The sequence below is a fragment of the Bos grunniens genome, chromosome 1, assembly GCF_055505025.1.
Source record: "Bos grunniens cultivar Pamir isolate PY7600 chromosome 1, Bosgru_T2T1.0, whole genome shotgun sequence".
In the NCBI taxonomy this organism is placed as follows: Eukaryota; Metazoa; Chordata; class Mammalia; order Artiodactyla; family Bovidae; genus Bos; species Bos grunniens.
Genome location: NC_141165.1, coordinates 74,148,327 through 74,167,674, shown reverse-complemented (window position 1 = coordinate 74,167,674; position 19,348 = coordinate 74,148,327). Strand labels below are relative to the sequence as shown.

General features: G+C 42.0%; 1 protein-coding gene across 10 annotated transcripts in view; it reads left to right on the top strand.

Annotated features, from left to right (window-relative positions):
* Positions 1-19,348, top strand: part of ABCC5 (ATP binding cassette subfamily C member 5) — an 82,232-nt gene that overhangs the window by 17,654 nt on the left and 45,230 nt on the right. For 5 of the 10 annotated variants that reach the window (XM_086396543.1, XM_086396521.1, XM_086396527.1 and 2 more), the window contains exons 3-10: positions 2,625-2,782; positions 5,146-5,301; positions 5,934-6,081; positions 10,888-11,121; positions 11,272-11,445; positions 12,517-12,664; positions 14,809-14,957; positions 15,359-15,466. In XM_086396543.1, coding sequence (XP_086252669.1) covers positions 2,625-2,782; positions 5,146-5,301; positions 5,934-6,081; positions 10,888-11,121; positions 11,272-11,445; positions 12,517-12,664; positions 14,809-14,957; positions 15,359-15,466 — 1,275 coding nt within the window. Of the gene's footprint in view, positions 1-2,624; positions 2,783-5,145; positions 5,302-5,933; positions 6,082-8,483; positions 10,452-10,887; positions 11,122-11,271; positions 11,446-12,516; positions 12,665-14,808; positions 14,958-15,358; positions 15,467-19,348 lie in introns of those variants that run through there. The other 5 variants (XM_086396577.1, XM_086396588.1, XM_086396600.1 and 2 more) reach the window with 3 other exon arrangements.

Genomic DNA, 19,348 nt, shown 5'->3' with positions numbered 1-19,348 from the left:
GTGTTTTTAGAGAACCTTTGAATTTCACATTCTCCACTATGGGAAGGAACTACCCAGAAGGTGGTAGAACATGACACCATGCATATAGTCAAAGGAACAAAACTCATGCATTAAGATCGATTTTTGTTTATTGTTATCATTAAGTCCATTCACTTTTCTTTTCATAGGTTTTGATGAAACTAGGCATTTTAGAGATGAATAAAATGAAATCAGTGTACTATAAAGATAGAAATTGGAATGCTTTTATTCCCAGTATCTAGGACAGTTTTGTATATAGGTGCTCTGTAAGTTATTTGTTGAAAGAATGAATTAAATAAGATGTTAAGATTTTAGTTTTCTCTTAATGCTACTATGCCATTCTTATATAAGAATGCTAATGGATGGCATACCAAGTCTTCCTTTTTTAAAAAAAAACATAAGCTTTGATACTTCTTTCTTTCTTTCTTTATTGGTCATGCCATGTGGCATGCGGGATCTTAGTTCCCCCACCAGGGATCAAACCTGTGCCCCCTGCAGTGGAAGCTTGGAGTCCTAACCACTGGACAGCCAGGAAATTCCCCCCAAGTTTTCCTTTTCTGATGCCATACTGTCCAAAGATGTTTATAAAACTCTCCTAACTCTTGAACTTGGTTCTCCTAGAAAGACAAAAGATCTAGAACAGCTAAACCAGTTTTGTAAAGGAAGAATAATAAAGTTGGAGATAGCACACTGTGCTATTGTGAGACTTACTAAATAGCTGCCTCTTAATATTTGAGTTGCTTCTCTTCTGTGTGTAAAAGAGGTAGAGTGTGAAAATAGAGACTTCACTTTGTATAAGGCCCAGTGTGTTAGGTGCTACACCACTTAACTTTTTTTTTATCCGAGAGTTTATTCTTTCTTGCTAGTTTACAATAATTGCTAGAAATACTTGTGAGAATGTCAGAAAAGAATAAGGTTCTTATAAACCCTTTCATGAGGAAAAGAATGGTTCTGCTTCTGTAACAGTAACTGCGGAAGTCACTTTGGGTCGACAAACAACAAGGTTCTATGGTATAGGACAGGGAACTATATTCCGTATCCTGTGATAAACCATAATGGAAAAGAATATGAGGAAGAATGTGTGTGTGTGACCCTGTGATCCCACTCTGTATGGGGATCTGTGTGACTCTATGATCCGTGATGGATCTATATATCCGTGTATATATGTATAAACATATATACAATAAAATATTACTCAGCCATTGAAAAGAATGAAATAGTGCCATTTGCAGCAACATGGATGGACCTAGAGATTATCATACTGAGTGAATTAAGTCATAGGGAGAAGGAGAAATATCATATGACATCCCTTATATGTGGAATCTACAATGAAATGATACAAATGAACTTATAAAACAGAAACAGACTCACAGACCTCCAGAACGAGCTTATGGTTGCTGGAGGGGGAAGAGGGAGTTAGGGACTTTGAGATAGACATGTACACACTGCTAAAATGAATAGCAAACAGGGACCTACTGTATAGCACATAGAACTCTGCTCAGTGGTTAATGTGGCAGCCTGGATGGGAGGGGGATTTGGGGAAGAATGGATACATGTGTATGTATGGCTGAGTCCCTTCTCTACTCACCTGAAACTATCACAACATTGTTTGTTAATCAGCTATATACCCCAATACAAAAGTTTTTTAAAAAGAATGTGTATGCATAACTGAATCATTTTGCTCTACTGTAAAAATTAATGCACGACTATGAATTAACTACACTTCAATAAAATTTTAAAAAAAGTAATTTTGGGTTACTTTTAGAATAAATAGGCATAGATGTGTCCAGGTTTTTGGCCCACCCTCTTCTGCCATAGTCAGAGTTTGAATTACATGCATTTTTATTAATATGATTAATTGGTATTTATAAACTTTGTATTTCTACCCATGAGACCCTCTGCTTGTGGAAGTCTGGATAGGAGCTCTTTAGCTGGGCAGCCAGGGTGAGAGCCCCAGTTCTGCACTCCTTGTTGCTAACAAGAGAGAGAGTGGGGAAACATGTGTGCATTCTGGCTTTTTCTGCCTGACAGAACTATTTAATGGTGAGGGGTGTTGATTGTTAACTTTTTGTCATAGAAAATAGGCAATAGAATTTGCAGTTAGTAGTGAAATAATTGACTCTCAGTCTGTATTGGGAAATGAAAGATAAAACATTTTGATGATAAAAATATAAATTTTAAAACATACAACACAATGAGTGAATCCTAATATAAACTGTGGATTTCAGTTAGTGATAACATATCGGTCTTGGGCCATCACTTGTGGCAAATGTAGTGCACTCATGCAAGATGTTAATTATGGAGGAGAAGAGGGTAGGTGAGGAGGTCTATGGGAACTCAGTACTTTCTGCTCAGTTTTTCTGAAAGTGCTCAAATAATAATCATGAATGAAGTCTATTAGTGTAGAAGTTTTAAGTATCCGGTTGAATGTTCCTTAGTGAGTTCGTATCACACAAGTGAGTGTTTAACCTCCTGACCCTTGGGATTTCCTGGGTGAGATGACTCAGGTTTGCAGTTTGAGCTGTTGTGTCAGTAGATTTGGTCCTCTCTGATTCTCTCATGTTCATTAACTGTGCTTTGCCTTTTCTCCCTCTCTGTTGAAACAGTTGGATTGCCAGGATGCCTTGGAAACAGCAGCCCGAGCTGAAGGCCTTTCCCTGGACCCCTCCATGCATTCTCAGCTCAGAATCCTGGATGAGGAACATCCCAAGGGAAAGTACCATCATAGCTTAAGTGTTCTGAAGCCCATCCGGACCACTTCCAAGTAAGAGCTTCTACTACTTAATGGCTTGTCTGTGAAGCACCAGAAAAATTGGGGCTAAGATTATTTGGGGAAATTTGAGTTTAGTCATCAGTATCAGTTCAGTTGCTCAGTCATGTCCAACCTTTTGCGACCCCATGGACTGCAGCATGCCAGGCTTCCCTGTCTATCACCAACTCCCGGAGCTTACTTAAACTCATGTCCATCAAGTCAGTGATGACATCTAACCATCTCATCATCTGTTGCCCCTTCTCCTCCTGCCTTCAATCTTTCCCAGCATCAGGATCTTTTCCAATGAGTCAGTTCTTCACATCAGGTGGCCAAAGTATTGGAGCTTCAGCTTCAGCATCAGTCCTTCTAATGAATATTGAGGATTGATTTCCTTTAGGACTGAATGGTTTGATCTCCTTGCAGTCCAAGGGACTCTCAAGAGTCTTCAACACCATAGTTCAAAAGCATCAGTTCTTTGGTGCTCAGCTCTCATATCCATACATGACTACTGAAAAAACCATAGCTTTGACTAGATGGACCTTTGTTGGCAAAGTAATGTCTCTGCTTTTTAATATGCTGTCTAGGTTGGTCAGGGAACTCCACTCAACATTCTGTAATGACCTACGTGGGAAAATTAGCTTTAAAAGAATATATGTATAACTGATTCACTTTGCTGTATACCTGAAACTAACACAACATTGCAAATCAACTATACTCCAATAAAATTAAAAAAAAAAATACCAATTCATCATATGAAGTATTTGTGCATTCCCTCTTTTTCTTTTCCTTGACAAGTCATTACAGAGAATTACATGTTTAATTAGCATTTTCATAAAATCAGGGTTTTTGCAGCTCATGATTTTTTATTGCTTATATGTTTTCTAATTCATTAAGTTTTACTTTTATTTTCCTCCTTCTTTCAGTTCATTCTTCTTTTCCTCGTAGCTTCTTTATATATTAGACTCTCTTTTTCTTGAGTTCAAGCATCAGAGTATATTAATTTTGACACAAATAGTGATTTAGCAGCATGTTTAGATGTATGCTCTTTTCATTATAATTTAGGGCTTTTTTTCAAATTTCCAGTGTGATTTTTTTTGTGTTTCATGAGACATTTTTAAAAATTATTTTAAATTTCTAGTGTTCAGGGGAATTTTTAGCAGTCTCTTAGTGATTATTTTCAAACTTATTTGCACTGTGGTCTAATGTTACTAATTGAGTTTCTCAGTAATTTGTTTTTTGCTTGCTCTATCAATTACTAGAAAGAGTATTTAAAGTTTATTATCCCTATTAGTTATCTATTTTTATGTAGTAAAATTGGAGTGTATCTATCACTCCCTATCTCCCAATCTATCCCTCTCCCCCCACTTCAGTTCAGTTCAGTTCAGTCACTCAGATATGCAGATGACACCACCCTTATGGCAGAAAGTGAAGAGGAACTCAAAAGCCTCTTGATGAAAGTGAAAGTGGAGAGTGAAAAAGTTGGCTTAAAGCTTAACATCCAGAAAAAGAAGATCATGACATCCAGTCCCATCACCTCGTGGGAAATAGATGGGGAAACAGTGTCAGACTTTATTTTTCTGGGCTCCAAAATCACTGCAGATGGTGACTGCAGCCATGAAATTAAAAGACGCTTACTCCTTGGAAGGAAAGTTATGACCAACCTAGATAGCATATTCAAAAGCAGAGACATTACTTTGCCAACAAAGGTTCGTCTAGTCAAGGCTATGGTTTTTCCTGTGGTCATGTATGGATGTGAGAGTTGGACTGTGAAGAAGGCTGAGCGCCGAAGAACTGATGCTTTTGAACTGTGGTGTTGGAGAAGACTCTTGAGAGTCCCTTGGACTGCAAGGAGATCCAACCAGTCCATTCTGAAGGAGATCAGCCCTGGGATTTCTTTGGAAGGAATGATGCTGAGGCTGAAACTCCAGTACTTTGGCCACCTCATGGGAAGAGTTGACTCATTGGAAAAGACTGATGCTGGGAGGGATTGGGGGCAGGAGGAGAAGGGGATGGCAGAGGATGAGATGGCTGGATGGCATCACTGACTTGATGGACGTGAGTCTGGGTGAACTCCGGGAGCTGGTGATGGATAGGGAGGCCTGGTGTGCTGCGATTCATGGGGTCGCAAAGAGTCGGACACGACTGAGCGACTGAACTGAACTAGGTTGGTCATAGCTTTTCTTCCAAGGAGCAGCGCATCTTTTAATTTCATGGCTTCAGTCACCAACTGCAGTGATTTTGGAGCCCCAAAAATAAAGTCTCTCACTGTTTCCATTGTTAAGAGTGCTGTATACTAACTAAACAGCGTATTTTAAGTGTTGGCTGGCCTTTCCATGTGCGTTGACAATTTTGTGCTTTGGGTTTTCTCTCCTCAGACACCAGCACCCAGTGGACAATGCTGGGCTCTTCTCCTGTATGACTTTTTCTTGGCTTTCTCCTCTGGCTCGCAAAGCCCACAAGAAGGGGGAGCTCTTAATGGAGGATGTGTGGTCTTTGTCCAAGTATGAGTCTTCCGAGGTGAACTGCAGAAGGTAGGCGTCTCTGGTCCACCCTCATTTCCCACAGACTGGATATGTAGGGCCTGAGCTAGGAGTGTGGGTCTGGCAGTGCCACATTCAGAACTCTGAGTCCTTTTAGGATTTGAGCCATGCTATAGAGGGAGGGTAGCCTGGGGGTGACTTTCTCTTTGCTCTTCTGCTTTATCTCCTATTTTACCTTGAATCCTGTTTTAACTACGGGCTTTCTCTCTCTCTCTCAGCCCCGCTTCTCTTCCTGAGTCTGCAGGGAGATTATGTTGCTGCCTTGTGACAGAGTACATTTTTGTGGTAGCCGATTGTCATGATTAAAATCTAGTTTACAACTTTACACTTTACCAGAGGATCCTTCAGCAAGGGTTGGGGACCCTTGGGAAAGACAGATTCTATTCAGGGATAATTTTTGTGGGTGGAAGGAAAGACTTTGGTTCTCATCATTTTCTGAATCCTGAGAGGCTGCCTATACAGGGTAAATATGTGGTTACCAGGAAGGGTCTTTTTTCCCCAGAAGGTGAAGACTCTGTACATAACTTTAAAGGAGAGACTGGTGCGAGTGGTGGCAGCAGGGAGGCTGGGGTGTGCGTATTCCCTGGAAAGATGTGTAACGGAGGATATGTGCCCTTGTTAAGACTAGAGAGACTGTGGCAAGAAGAGCTGAATGAAGTTGGGCCCGACGCTGCTTCCCTCCGGAGGGTTGTGTGGACCTTCTGCCGCACCAGGCTCATCCTCTCCATCGTGTGCCTGATGATCACACAGCTGGCGGGCTTCAGTGGACCAGTAAGTCCTAACCATCCTTTCTGACAGTCTCCAGGGGCCCAGCCATGGCCAGCTCTAACATTCTTATTCTGTTTCAGGGGTTGTGCTCACCTTTGGGCTAGTTAGCAACCTTAGAGATGCCTCCAGGTCTGTTGCCAGGGAACAACTGATATTGGGTGAATAGTGGTTTGTGAAAACTGGAAGGATGAGGGGGCCATGTTACCAGAGAAGAAGCGGAATTGGCTTGCTTCCCTGGGGTGGGGGTGAAGCTGAGTGATTCCGTTTCTGTACAGGACCATGCTGCTGTGGTGTGTGTTGACATGAAACAATAGTCCTGGTTCGGGAGGTGTGTCTTGCTGTGCTGTGAGTGGCGTTGTATGGCATAGGCTGTTGAGTTGGTGCTGGTGACACAGCGAAGGTCTGGAGGCAGAGTTGTCACGTGTTTGCCAGTTCTGTGGCAAAGGAGCCCTCAAGAAGCTGGAGGACTGTTGAGATTTTTAGAGTCTAACCTGAAGTCCATTTTCAGTTTTGGTTTATAGTGTAAGCTGTGTGGCAGGTGTCGGGATGGCAGCCCTGGTTTTCCTAGTGTTGCTGAAGCAGAGTAGGGGAGAAGAGTGACCACCACACTGTTCTCTGGACACCTGTTTCTTACACCCACTGTGCTGCCCTTACACTTGAGATTTTGATTAAATCTATTTTCTACATATTTGCCTTGAGGCATCGGAGCAGTAGTACTCCTTATTCTGTGCATTTTCCATGTGTGGGTAAGCTGGAGGTTCATGGTTTTGGTAAGTATGGGCCTAAGATGCATGGTAATTAGGTAAAACTAATTTGCAGTTTTTCTGTTATGTTCTTTTTTTGTTGTTGTTTGTTCATTTGTTTTTTGTTTTTAATGTTTGATGTCTTTAAAAAGTTTTGATCTCTTTTCTGAAGCAGAGAACACTCCTTTTCTGGTATTGGGTTTCTTATTAATTGACCAACTAACACACTTTGGTATAAGTTTTTAAGTAAGAGGGACCATGTACCTGAATATTATGTCACTGACCAAAATGGCAAACGTTTTCATAGGACCAGCTTCCCCCAAGAAGAGCTTCTGTCATTGTTTCACTACAGGGCTGGTGGCTGCTCTGATCTTTTGAAGAATTCTTTCAGCTGGGTAGCACGGTATACAGGCTTCCTTGATTCTGTTTGGTCAATGCTAGAATTTCATTGGCTCTCCCACCTCCCCCCCAAAATTCCATATTGTTGGGATTTTAATTTTTCACTTGGGAAGAACAGTTACTATGCTTGTTCAGCTTGGGGGCCTTACAGTCACTCCCTTGAGCACCTGCATATTCTTTCAGCTCTCTTTTAAGGCACCGTGCACTGGACTACTAATCTCTAGTAAAGTGTCCTCAACGCCAGGGAAAGCGGAGAGCCTTCCTTCAATAGGAAAACAGCAGCACGCTTTTCCTTTTCTTCACTCTCTTTACGAAGAACACCTTAAGGCCTGTGTTATTTCAGGAGACTTTTTCCCTGGAACGATCAAGAAAGCAGTGGTTTCATCCAGTATCTCATTGACAAAAAAAGATTTCAGATTGTAAGCAATGAAAATTTCTGTTTTTCAGAGCTCCAGTTCTAATGAATTTCTTTTTAATTGAAAACTGAAGAATTGAGTTTGAGATTACTATTAGCAGTGAGCATACCTTCCATCTGTGGATTTAAATCCTCTGGAAGAATATCCATTTTCGATTTTTGCACATTTTCTAATATGTCAGGGCTTTCAAACTGTCTTCATCTGTTCTTACAGAAATCTACGTAAGAACTGAGTCCCCAGATACCATATATATATATATATTTTTTTTTTTTTTTTAAATCTCCCCTCCGGCCTCACTGAACCTTGGTAGCCATATGCAGAGCTAATGAAACACAATCAAGTGAATGTGTGTTGTTTCATTTTTTTAACTGCTGGCTGGCCAGGGCTGGACATTAATGATCAAGATGGGTTTCAGTCACACCAGTGGACCAGCACTCTGCACATGGCGTCTAAGGGTCACCATAGTGTTAATGGAGAACCAAAATCTATAAGGATATGATCCTGATCTCTGATGAGTGGCCAAATTGCTAAACTTGCAGAGATGATTTGTGGCCTTCTTGGATTAAAACAGTTTTAGAAGACCAGGCCTGACTTATGATTTATGTGTAAAGAATTAGCATCCGCCCTGTAGATTTGCAAGAGACGGCTTCCTCCTGCAGTGCAATCTCTTGGTGAATGCTAACTCTGCTCATGGGCCTTTGCGGGAAAGGACAGTGAAAAGCCTCTAGAGAGGTAAGTTTCCCGCCCTTCCAACCTCTCTCCAGCTGCAGCTTGCTTGGCGCTGTCAGGATCTGGATTTGGGGGGAGTGTCTCTGTAGTGGAACCAGTGACAGAAGCTGTTCTTTAGAATTTTCAGGATGGCTGTATTCTGCGGTCAGAATGAGAGAGTCAAGCTGGGCAGAATCTCTCGCCAAGAGTTCAGGTAAGGTAATGTTTATTCACTGGGAATGGACAGCCAGACAGCTATGCTGACAATCTCGAGTTTTCTCCCAGTTTGTTTAAATTTAAATGATAAATCTGTAACCTTTTAAGATGAAATTTTGGTTGGTTTTTTCATGAGAACCTTTTTATTTCCTTTGTTCCATACAAAATGGTTTGAAATGTAATTGTTTTTTAAAAACGCTGTGTGTGTTGAAAAGTCTTTAATCTGCTGTTTCCTCTCTTCCCTCCCCTTTGAAAGTTTTATATAGTGTAAGCATTCATTTTGTCTTTTACCTTCCCCCTTCTCCTCCCCTCTGGGAGGTCCTAATGCTATTGCCTGGTGCTGAAAGTGGCACAATAAAGGTATGGGAAGGAAGGAACCCCAAACTACAACCTGCTGTCCTTTCACGCCTTCCTTTGGAGACGGCTCCGTCAGTGCCGAGGTGTGTGAGAAAATGCTTTACCGCACCGCCATCTTACTGAGTCGCTTCACGTGAGGAAAATGGGGTTCTGACCCTGCCACTCAGTGACTCAGTTCCACATTTCGGATTGCGTACTGGAAAAGAAGCCAACCTTCTTGCTAGTAATCCAGCAACCCAGCTGTGTGCAGTGGTGACCCAAGCAGTGGATATAAAACCTAAAAATCCAAGGGAGGGGAGCGATGGGATACACAGTTCTTGGCATCTGAAATCTCCTATTTACTTGATCAGATTGTTTACTGAGACTTGACGGAAATCTGATTGGTGGGGATCTCTTAGGATCTAGTCAACATCTGGTATTAATTTCCTCTTAGAAAAAAAAAGAAATAACGACTCACCCAGAGAGAGTCTGGAATTCAGCATTAGCTGCTTCAGGACAATTGCATCTGGCCTCCATTTTGGTCTGTCAGTCAAGCTGGTTTCCAGCTTCAGTACCCTTTGCTATAAAGATTGGGGTAGATGGTGGATGGGTTTCTCCTTAATTTTGTTTTCTCCCTTTAGGGAGGGGGATTGGTTTGACTTTCTTTTTGCTGTGGTTTGTTTTGTTTCATTTTTGGCAAGATCGACTTTAGCTGTAAGGACTCGAAAAGACTCTGAAGGATGCCACCCGTTTTTCCTTGAGGCCTAGATTTTTGTATTCCGTCCTGAGCAGAGGTCACTCCTCACAGCCTAGTGACCCAATAGCACCAGTGATTTTAAGCAAGAGTCACCCCTTTGGGGAGTTTTCAGTTTTGTTTTGTTTTTTAACTCTCTTTCCTTAGCAGCGAGGTCTTTATTCCTGGAGAATCTCCTCTATTGCAGACTCACTGCAACTTCAGGAGCCCTAACCGATTAAGTGCTGTCAGCTTGATGTGCTCCTCCGGACTTTGGAAACAGATCTCGGTTCAATGCTGTATTTCCACTGTGTGTAGTTAAAAAACAACAGTCACGGCCAGCCGACCTGTTGGCTGGCTAGCCCTGTATAACTCAACTCTGTATGTTCCCATGTATGTTACCGCAATGCTCCTCCTGTTGTACAGTGTCTGTGAGATGCTCTTTGAAGATGGTACTTTTTTTTTTTTCATTTTCAATAAAAGTACATGACCTCCCACTTCCTGGTATTTAATCCTGTTGCTGAATGTGCCTTGTGTGAGTGTGTGCTCCGGCGTTGCAGGACCTCAGAGCTGGAGGTGGCACTCGGTGGTTCTGGGGGCTGCTGCCTTCCCTCCCTGCAGGTGGTGTTAGACATGTGCTACCTGAGGTAACATGTTTTTGTTTTTGGGAGGGATTGGGGCATGGGGGAGGGCCCGTGGGAGGGGCTCTGGATTGTGGATAGTCTGCTTTGTTTGCTCTCTTCTGTACTATTAAACTGCTGATGTTTATTTTCAGGAATGTTTTGCAAATGCACTTCTCACTCTTCCCCAGTCCAACTGTAGGTACACTGTTCCTTTTTATCAAATAAGCACGTTTGAAACGATCCAAAAAAAAGAAAGGTCTTAACTTCATGTAAAGAAATGTATCATTGTGTGGAGATACTGGAATAAGGTCAAATATATACTTTTTAATGATCAGTGTGTTGAGAATGAATTTCAGCTCATGGACAGGTTTATGTTACATTAGAAAGAGTATCAGTTTCGATGGTATCCAAAGGAAGAAAAGTTTCAAATTAGACATGCCTCCTGCAAAATGCCCTGCATAAATTGCCGAGGGTGGGCCATCAGCAGTAATTGGTCCTCCAAGAAGGTCTTTCTCTGCTTAGGCACTTGTCACTGTACAGTGGAGATGCCTTCTCTTTCTAACTTAACATAAAACTGCGGTGTAGTGTGTGGGTGCGGTGGAGATGCTGACAGCAGTGTGTGTTTCTCCCTGTAGGCCTTCGTGGTGAAACACCTCCTGGAGTACACCCAGGACACAGAGTCTAACCTCCAGTACAGCTTGCTGCTAGTCCTGGGCCTCCTCCTGACAGAAATTGTGCGTTCTTGGTCACTCGCACTGACATGGGCGTTGAATTACCGAACTGGGGTACGCTTGCGGGGAGCCATCCTAACCATGGCGTTTAAGAAGATCCTTAAGCTGAAGAACATTAAGGAAAAGTCTGTGGGTGAGGTGAGTGAGGGGTGATGGCTTCAGGGCAGAGAGAGAGCTCCCAGCCTGGGCTTTTTCCTTCCCTTGAGTCCCTGCTCTGACCTTTACCTTCCTGCTGAGCCAGCATCTGTGTCCTTGCAGTGTCCACTCACCACTGTTTGTGTCTCGTAGCTCATCAACCTGTGCTCAAACGACGGGCAGAGGATGTTTGAGGCAGCTGCTGTTGGCAGCTTGCTGGCTGGAGGACCTGTTATTGCCATATTGGGCATGGTTTATAATGTAATTATTCTGGGACCAACAGGCTTCCTGGGATCAGCTGTTTTTATCCTCTTTTATCCTGCAATGGTGAGTAAGCCTTTTTACTGTATTTTGGCAACTTCTCCGCAGAAGAATTACTTCTGTTGGGCTTTATATAGTTGACACCACTGAGGTATCACATCTTTGATTGGAAAGTTCTTTAAGCAGGTACCTGGTTTGGAAATGTCTGGAAAGAGCTAAACAGTGTACAGTCCACACAGGCAAAATTTTGACTTCAGAGGAAGTCGGATGTCATTAGAATAAAGGCAGTAGCTCCTACATGAGATTTAAAAAGAGAGTGTGAGTGAGGAGAAGGTCACCAGGTGAACTCTGCCCCCAGGTAATACAGGAACGGTTGAGTCACTCCATTTCAAGCAGATGCTAACTGATATAGCTCTCCTGCTTCCCTTTGGTAGCCTCGATATCCGTGATTGCTCTCAGGGCAAATACTTGCCTTACTGCTACTGCTAAGTCACTTCAGTCGTGTCCGACTCTGTGCGACCCCATAGACGGCAGCCCACCAGGCTCCCCCGTCCCTGGGATTCTCCAGGCAAGAACACTGGAGTGGGTTGCCATTTCCTTCTCCAGTGCATGAAAGTGAAAAGTGAAAGTGAAAAGTGAAAGTGAAGTCGCTCAGTCGTGTCCGACTCTTAGTGACCCCATGGACTACAGCCTTCCAGGCTCCTCCGTCCATGGGATTTGCCAGGCAAGAGTACTGGAGTGGGGTGCCATTGCCTTCTCTGATACTTGCCTTAACTTCCTTCCAAAGGAATGAGTCAAGTACTATTATCATTTAAGAGACCACTTTTATTAAAACACAGTACAGGGGCTCCCCTGGTGATCCAGTGGCTAAGACTCTGTGCTCCCAGTGCAGGGGGCCCAGGTTTGATTCCTGGTTAGGGAACTTGATCCCACATGCCACAACTAAGGATTCCACATGCCACAGATAAGACTCAGTGCAGCCAAATAAGTAAATAAATAATTTTTTTAAAAAAGGCAGTACAACTACAGGATGCTCACTTTTATAATAATCTTAAGTGGATTTACTTCCCAGAAAGAGTAGACAGTTCTTAATTATGAATAAGCTCTGATTTGGCATGACATTGCTTTTCCTTTCAGATGTTTGTATCACGGATCACTGCGTATTTCAGGAGAAAATGTGTGACCATTACAGATGACCGTGTCCAGAAGATGAATGAAGTCCTCACCTATATTAAATTTATTAAAATGTATGCCTGGGTCAAAGCATTCTCTCAGAGTGTACAAAGTGAGTTTAAAACCTTGGTATATGTATATTGGCTTCTTTGCTTTCTGAGCACATTAGCTACTGTGAATCCTAATGTCGTAGGATCAGAATATCATATGTTGTTGTAATATCCTATAGCATTACGTAGATAGGGATCTTAGAGACTGTCACTCATGACCTTGCCTTGTAAATGAGGAAACTGAGACCTGACTTTTCCCAAGATAACTCAGCTGGTTATGAGTAATTGATTCAGTTTCAAAGCCCCCTATCTATACTGTCACCCTGCCTGTGATTTTCTGGTCTGGACATGAGGCCGTCACAGAAAACAATAACAAGTGGCTGCTGAGAGCTCCACTTCTACCCCCTGCCCCCCACGCTGTGGGTATGTGTGCAATACAAGTAGGCAGGTGTAAGAACCTGGGGGTGGTGCTGGGAGAGGAGCTGGGCTGGGGTTTAGGACAGCTGGACTCTGGGTCTCACTCTTCCGCTCGCTCAGTAGTTACTAAGTTTGGTTTCTTTTCAAATAATTTATTTGTGTTGAGTCACAAGGTTTTCAGTGCCTGGCCCTACTCTGATCCATAAATTCAGTGCAGACATAAGCATGTTGTATGTAAATGCCACAAAGTTTGGAGGAATAATTAACACCTTAGCTGGGCATTCCTAAAGATCTTAACAAAAGTTGAAATCTTGGGCCTTAAAAAGTGAAATTTAAGAAAAAATATATTTAAAGGCACTTTAGAGTTCAAATGAGAAGACATAGTTACAGTTAAACTTAATTTAAATATAATAGAAATGCCTGTTCATCAACCATAATCTCATAGTAAGCTAACCTGAATATGTTCCAATTAAAAAGTTGGTGCAATTTTGAGTTGAACAGAAGAAATACAGTGTTCAGATTAAGGAAGCTGTTTTATTTTCACTGCTTGATTTGTTGAGTAAACCTTCAGGGACATTCCATTAACTTTAATTATGAGTGGTCATCAGAAGGAAGTGACCACTCAGAAGTTCCAGCAATGGATCGGGCCCCTTCTTTAACTAGTGAGTTTGTTGCCAATAGAATGTAGCAGTTGGATGCTAACAGGATGTCTGCCAAGCCTGTTGTGGCAGGGTCACCACTGATGGTCCCTTCTGGCTCTCAAATTCTGATTTTCTCAGTTTTCTAATCTTCTTTCTGAGATTCCACTCATCCTTCAGCTCCTGACTTTGGTATCTTTACCCGTGTGTATTAGCTTGAAAAGAGCATTCTTGCTCATTATAGACTTGGGTAAGTTATGTGATAAATGTTAAAGCAATGAAATGAAATTTTTAAAAGTATGGCTTGAGAGCTGGCTCTTAATATATTTCTCAGTGTTTGGGACAGTGGTAATGCCTTTAAGGTCAGTGTGTAGCCTCTCAAAAGCATTGCTTTGTGTTTGAAAATGTTTTGAAAATACTTCACTGCTTTATTGTCATACTTCCTACTCTGTGGTCTTTTAAACTCCATGGTTACTCTGTTAATAAGGTTGTTAGTTTTGTAGATATTTAAGAAAAGTCATTCTGCCTACAAAAATTGTATTTTATCTCATTCATCTTCTTTCAGTCATCCTTACTGCTTTGTTGTGTGAAAGCCTCTTTCCTAGCTCCAACATACAGTAGGCACCCTAGTAAATCTTAGTTCCTTTTTAATTCTCCATTATTGTTGTATAGTCTTTCCTATAAGTACTTAAGCTAGAAATGAACAACAACCAGGTAAGCAAACATAACTGCCAATAGCAGACATGGTTAATGTGTTCATTCCTTCTGAACATAAGAAATTTGCAAAAAGAATCAGACCAAGGCAGAAGGTGATGTTAGATTCATTCCTATGACTTGATCCATTTCAAACCTCAGGCTTGCATACCAGCTTTCATGATTAAATTATAATTGATGGTCATATTGACCTAGTTTTTGCATCATAGGGTCGTTTTAAAACCCATGGTGGCCAAAGACCTACCAAATCGTGTTTGGTGACAGATAAGCAGTATCCTTGCCTGGAGAATCCCAGGGACGGGGGAGCCTGGTGGGCTGCCGTCTATGGGGTTGCACAGAGTCAGACATGACTGAAGTGACTTAGCAGCAGCAGCAAGCAGTATCACATAGTTTCTTTCGACTTGCTTTTTAGAAACTGTCTTGCTTTTTTTCCTTAGAAATCCGAGAGGATGAACGTCGGATGTTGGAAAAAGCTGGGTACTTTCAGAGCATCACTGTTGGCGTGGCTCCTATTGTGATGGTGATCGCCAGCGTGGTGACCTTCTCTGTTCACATGACCCTTGGCTTTGATCTAACAGCAGCACAGGTCAGTGAGCTTGGAGACATTTTAGAAACACCACATGTAGAGATGCTCTGGTCCTCTTATTACTAGATTTGGATTTTTCACCCATGCAGTTAATCCAAGTGGAAGAATGAAGATTTAGCCCCAGTGCATAGATAATGTACGGCTTGTTTTTAGTCAACTCAGCTTTGGGTTTAATTCTGAAATACAGATCATCAATTGATTTAAATTCACTGAGAATTTTAATTGGAGGTCTCATAAAAATTCTATCTTTAAAAAAATATATTGGAAATATATCTGACTCGTACCAACATTTGACAGTCAAGCTGTAGCCCTCCTTAAACCTGAGAGGAAATTGATGATGTTGTGTTACTTTAGTCACAGAGCCTCATCAGGCTCAATTTCTCCTCTTTTCCTATTTTCAGGCTTTCACAGTGGTAACTGTCTTCAATTCCATGACTTTTGCTTTGAAAGTTACACCGTTTTCAGTAAAATCCCTCTCAGAAGCATCTGTGGCTGTTGACAGATTTAAGGTAAGTGGCTCCCTTCGCCCCTCCATGTCAGGAGCTGTCCATGGCAAAACTAACTGCTGCCTTTATTCCAGTGGGCCACATGGGCTGGCTACACTTGACGTTTTTCACCTTTAGCCTTTTGGCAAGTTGGTAAGAATCAAGTTAGTGAAAGACTCAGAGGGCCTTTCCATAGAAATATGACTTTTTACCTTTTATAGACAGCCTATGTAGTTCTTGGCTCCCAAAATTTCATTGTTCCCCTTCAGAGCTAGTCTCTTTTGTCTGGACTTAACACAGGTATTTGTTATAATTTACTGGGCCTTTAAGTGATTCAAACCTAGGCAATTAGAATGATCAGGAGACTGTCAGCTTTTTCTCACCTTAATCTACATCTACCTTTACCAAAATGCTGGTGGTCATAAACTCTTTTTGATTCTTTTTTCTGTCCTGTATGTTGGTCATTCATGGTACAGGAAATGCAGTGACATGGGAATAGTATAAAGCTAGACCATACTGAGAAGTGAAGTAAGGATTTTTTTTTTCCCTTGCAAGGGATTAGTTGATCATGCCTTGACTATGTTCTTTGTGCTTTCAGAATAACACAAATACATGATACAAGAAGTAGATATATTTGGGAGGGTGGAGGGAGGTAGATATTTGGAAATGGTTAATACTTAAAAAAACGAAAACAAAAAGAAACAGCACCTGTGTGGCTGGAGTCCCAGCTGTTGGCAAAGTGGCTGTTGACAAAGCCACTGCTGAGAGTAGCCCCTGCTAATCCTTCTTGGCTGCTGAGAGCAATACAAAAGTAAGGTTCTCAGCCTTGTTGGTCAAGAAAGGTAGTCCTCAAGAATGTGCCCCCCAGGCCCAACCCTCCATCACCCCAACCTGGTTTCTAGAAGGCCAAATTCCAGAGCCGCGTGAAAAGAAATGGTTTAATCGTAATCAGAGCTTTATTTTGCAGAACCCACAATGTCTAGCTTTGACGAAGGCAGATTTTTTTTTAATTGAAAAAATCTTAATTGGATTTATTCAGTGATTCATGAATTGGGCAGCATGCAATCTAGTAAAGAGAAAAGCTCTGAGGAGCTATACAGAATGAAAGGATTTACAGGCAGAAGGGACTGGGAACAAGGATGTTTTCCTAGGCAGAAAACTGCATTGGTTATTGCAAGGTTACTTTCCTTTAGGGGAAAATAGGGGTCTCTCTGGAGAAGACAATGGCAACCCACTCCAGTACTCTTGCCTGGAAACTCTCATGGATGGAGGAAACTGGTAGGCTGCAGTCCATGGGGTCGCAAAGAGTCAGACACGACTGAGCGACTTCACTTTCACTTTTCACTTTCATGCATTGGAGAAGGAAATGGCAACCCACTCCAGCATTCTTGCCTGGAGAACCCCAAGGATGGAGGAGACTGCCGTCTATGAGGTCACACAGAGTCGGACACGACTGAAGCGACTTAGCAGAAGCAGCAGCAGGGGTCTCTCAGGCATGTTTCCTAGCTAGTGCTGATCAGGTGATTCCTGATTGACTGGTTTAATATTCCATTGCTGGGAGAGCTGAAACTGTAGTTAAGTCCTAGTTTGGGGCTTAACATCAGTGACTATTTGAGGCCTGTTGTTTTTAACAACCCATAGGAAGCAGACCAGAATTGATCCTAAATGGATTAATTTCCTCCTAAAACAAAAACACAACATTTTTGATAGGATTCAAAACCAGGACCTAGAGTCTCATAGTGTAATATTCAAAATACCCAGGATACAATCCAAAATTTCTCTACATACAAAGAACCAAGAAAGTCGAAAACACTGAGATGACCCAAATGTTGGAATTATCAGAAAAAGACCTTAGAAATGAAAACATAGTCTCAGCAGAGAAATAGAAGAGCTAGAAACTAACCAAATAAAAATTTTTACACTAAGAAAATATATTAATCAAGATTTGAAAATATATTGAACAGCTTTAACTTAAAAATAGATCAGTTGAAATGATCTGTAATAATCAGAATGTTCACCTCTAAGGCAGATGTTTTGACCATTAATTAGTCCCATTAATTAGACCATTAATTGTTTCTCAGTCTTCTTTAGTGAATGGCTTTGGTGACATTTTGGATGAAGGGATAGGAATTTATAGTGTAGATTTGTTCACTCCTATTGTTTCTTGAGAGCTCTCTTTTCACTTACTAGTGAGAACTTATGTTAGCAGATGGCTTTTCACACTATAGATCCTTCCTCTACCCAGGAAGTTTCAGAGTTAATAATAGAAGCAAAACCACCCACAGCTCTGCTATATACCCCATGAGAATGAGTCGCATTCTGGCTAGTTCCTTTTGTCAGTCTTCTCCTCCTCCCCCACCTCTACTTCTAGGAGCATGATAATTTATAGAAAGGCAGTGAGAAGCCACCTTATAACTTTTCTGTTAAGACAGTCACCACTGTAGTGTTGCCAGGTTTAGCCAATAAAAACATAAGACACCCAGTTAATAACTGCATGAGATGTACTTCTAAAAGGTTAGTCATTGTTTATCCTGAATCAGAATTTAGCTAGGTGTCCTGTATTTTATCTGGCAACTCTATGAGTGGTCCCCTCTTCTGCTCAACAGATACACTCCAATTTGATTGTTTCAGTGACTGAGAGTAGTGTTTGGATGGTCATCGTCCTCTGGTGAAGCTGAGGTTTATGGTTTATGTACCTCTAAGATTCTTGCCTGGCAGGTGCAAATCCATGTAGATACGAATTCAGGTGCGTGGGGCCCTTGTATGCCTCAGAGTGTCTGGGCAGAGCGACTGAGGCTGAAATCCTCCTGGGAGGAGTACGAGGCTGTGGGGAGCCTGTGGGAGAGGAAAATGTGGACAAGCTGTGCAAGTCAGAGGCACTAACATAGTTTTTATAGTACATAAGCCCTAGGAGATCCTTTTAGTAACTCTTCAGGTGAGAGAAATGACGGGAATTCTGTCAGTATGTGGTCCAGTCTGTGAAGGTGGGCAGAATATTTGGCATGTTATTCTCAGCCCAGTCTTCTCAGGAAGGCTCTGAACAAATGAAGCCAATGGCTCTTTTCAGAAAACTAAACTTTAAACTACTCTGTTTTGAAAGGATGACCAAGAGCAAAGATTATCCAGATTTAGAAACATGACACTTCTGGGAAGATGGAGGGTTGGGAGCGGGTAGGAGATGTGGCAGTTTAGGAGTGGAAAGACCAAGTTTAGGATTTAGGAGAAGGGGCTTGCTCTCAGGCGATGGGATTATGTGGTACACTTAATAGCAGCTGCAAACTTGAAAGGGCTTTTAAAATAGTTAGGGGTTCTTGGTAACAAAGTGACTAAGGAAAGAGTCCTGCCACTAAAAGTTATCTTTTTTCTAAAGACTTTCTAATGTTTAAAAAAACATTGTTTAATCATATTTGGAATCCAACTGGTATAGCATCCTGTAGAAAAGATCACTTAGTTAAGGGACGTGTCAGAAGTGAGTTCAAAGTCATGGGCCCATGTTGGTTCTGGGCAGAGGTTTATTATGGTCAGTGTTTCCGGTGTAATTTCCAAGACATTTAGCTTTTCAAGCATTCCTCTTTTCTTCCCCTGACATGCCTCAGTGGGGCTGGGGAATGGGTGGGAGGGAAAAGTCTTGCTTTCTTCTCAGCTGGGTGTCTGAGGGAGATACCCTTCCCTTTCATGCAAGCCCTTTGTTTGAATTCTCACAAGTTCCAAGGTAGGACTTGGAAGACATGAGAACTTGTTGGTGAGAAGATGTGCTCTGCTGTCGATCAAACCTTAGGTACTCCTTTCTAACCGGAGAGAGTTAGGCCTGGTCATCAGCTCAGTTCAGCCTATCCCTGTGCCATGTGCCATGGGGTACCTGAGGAAAGTGCCCAGGCTTGGGGGCCCTGCAGGAGTGGTCTGGAT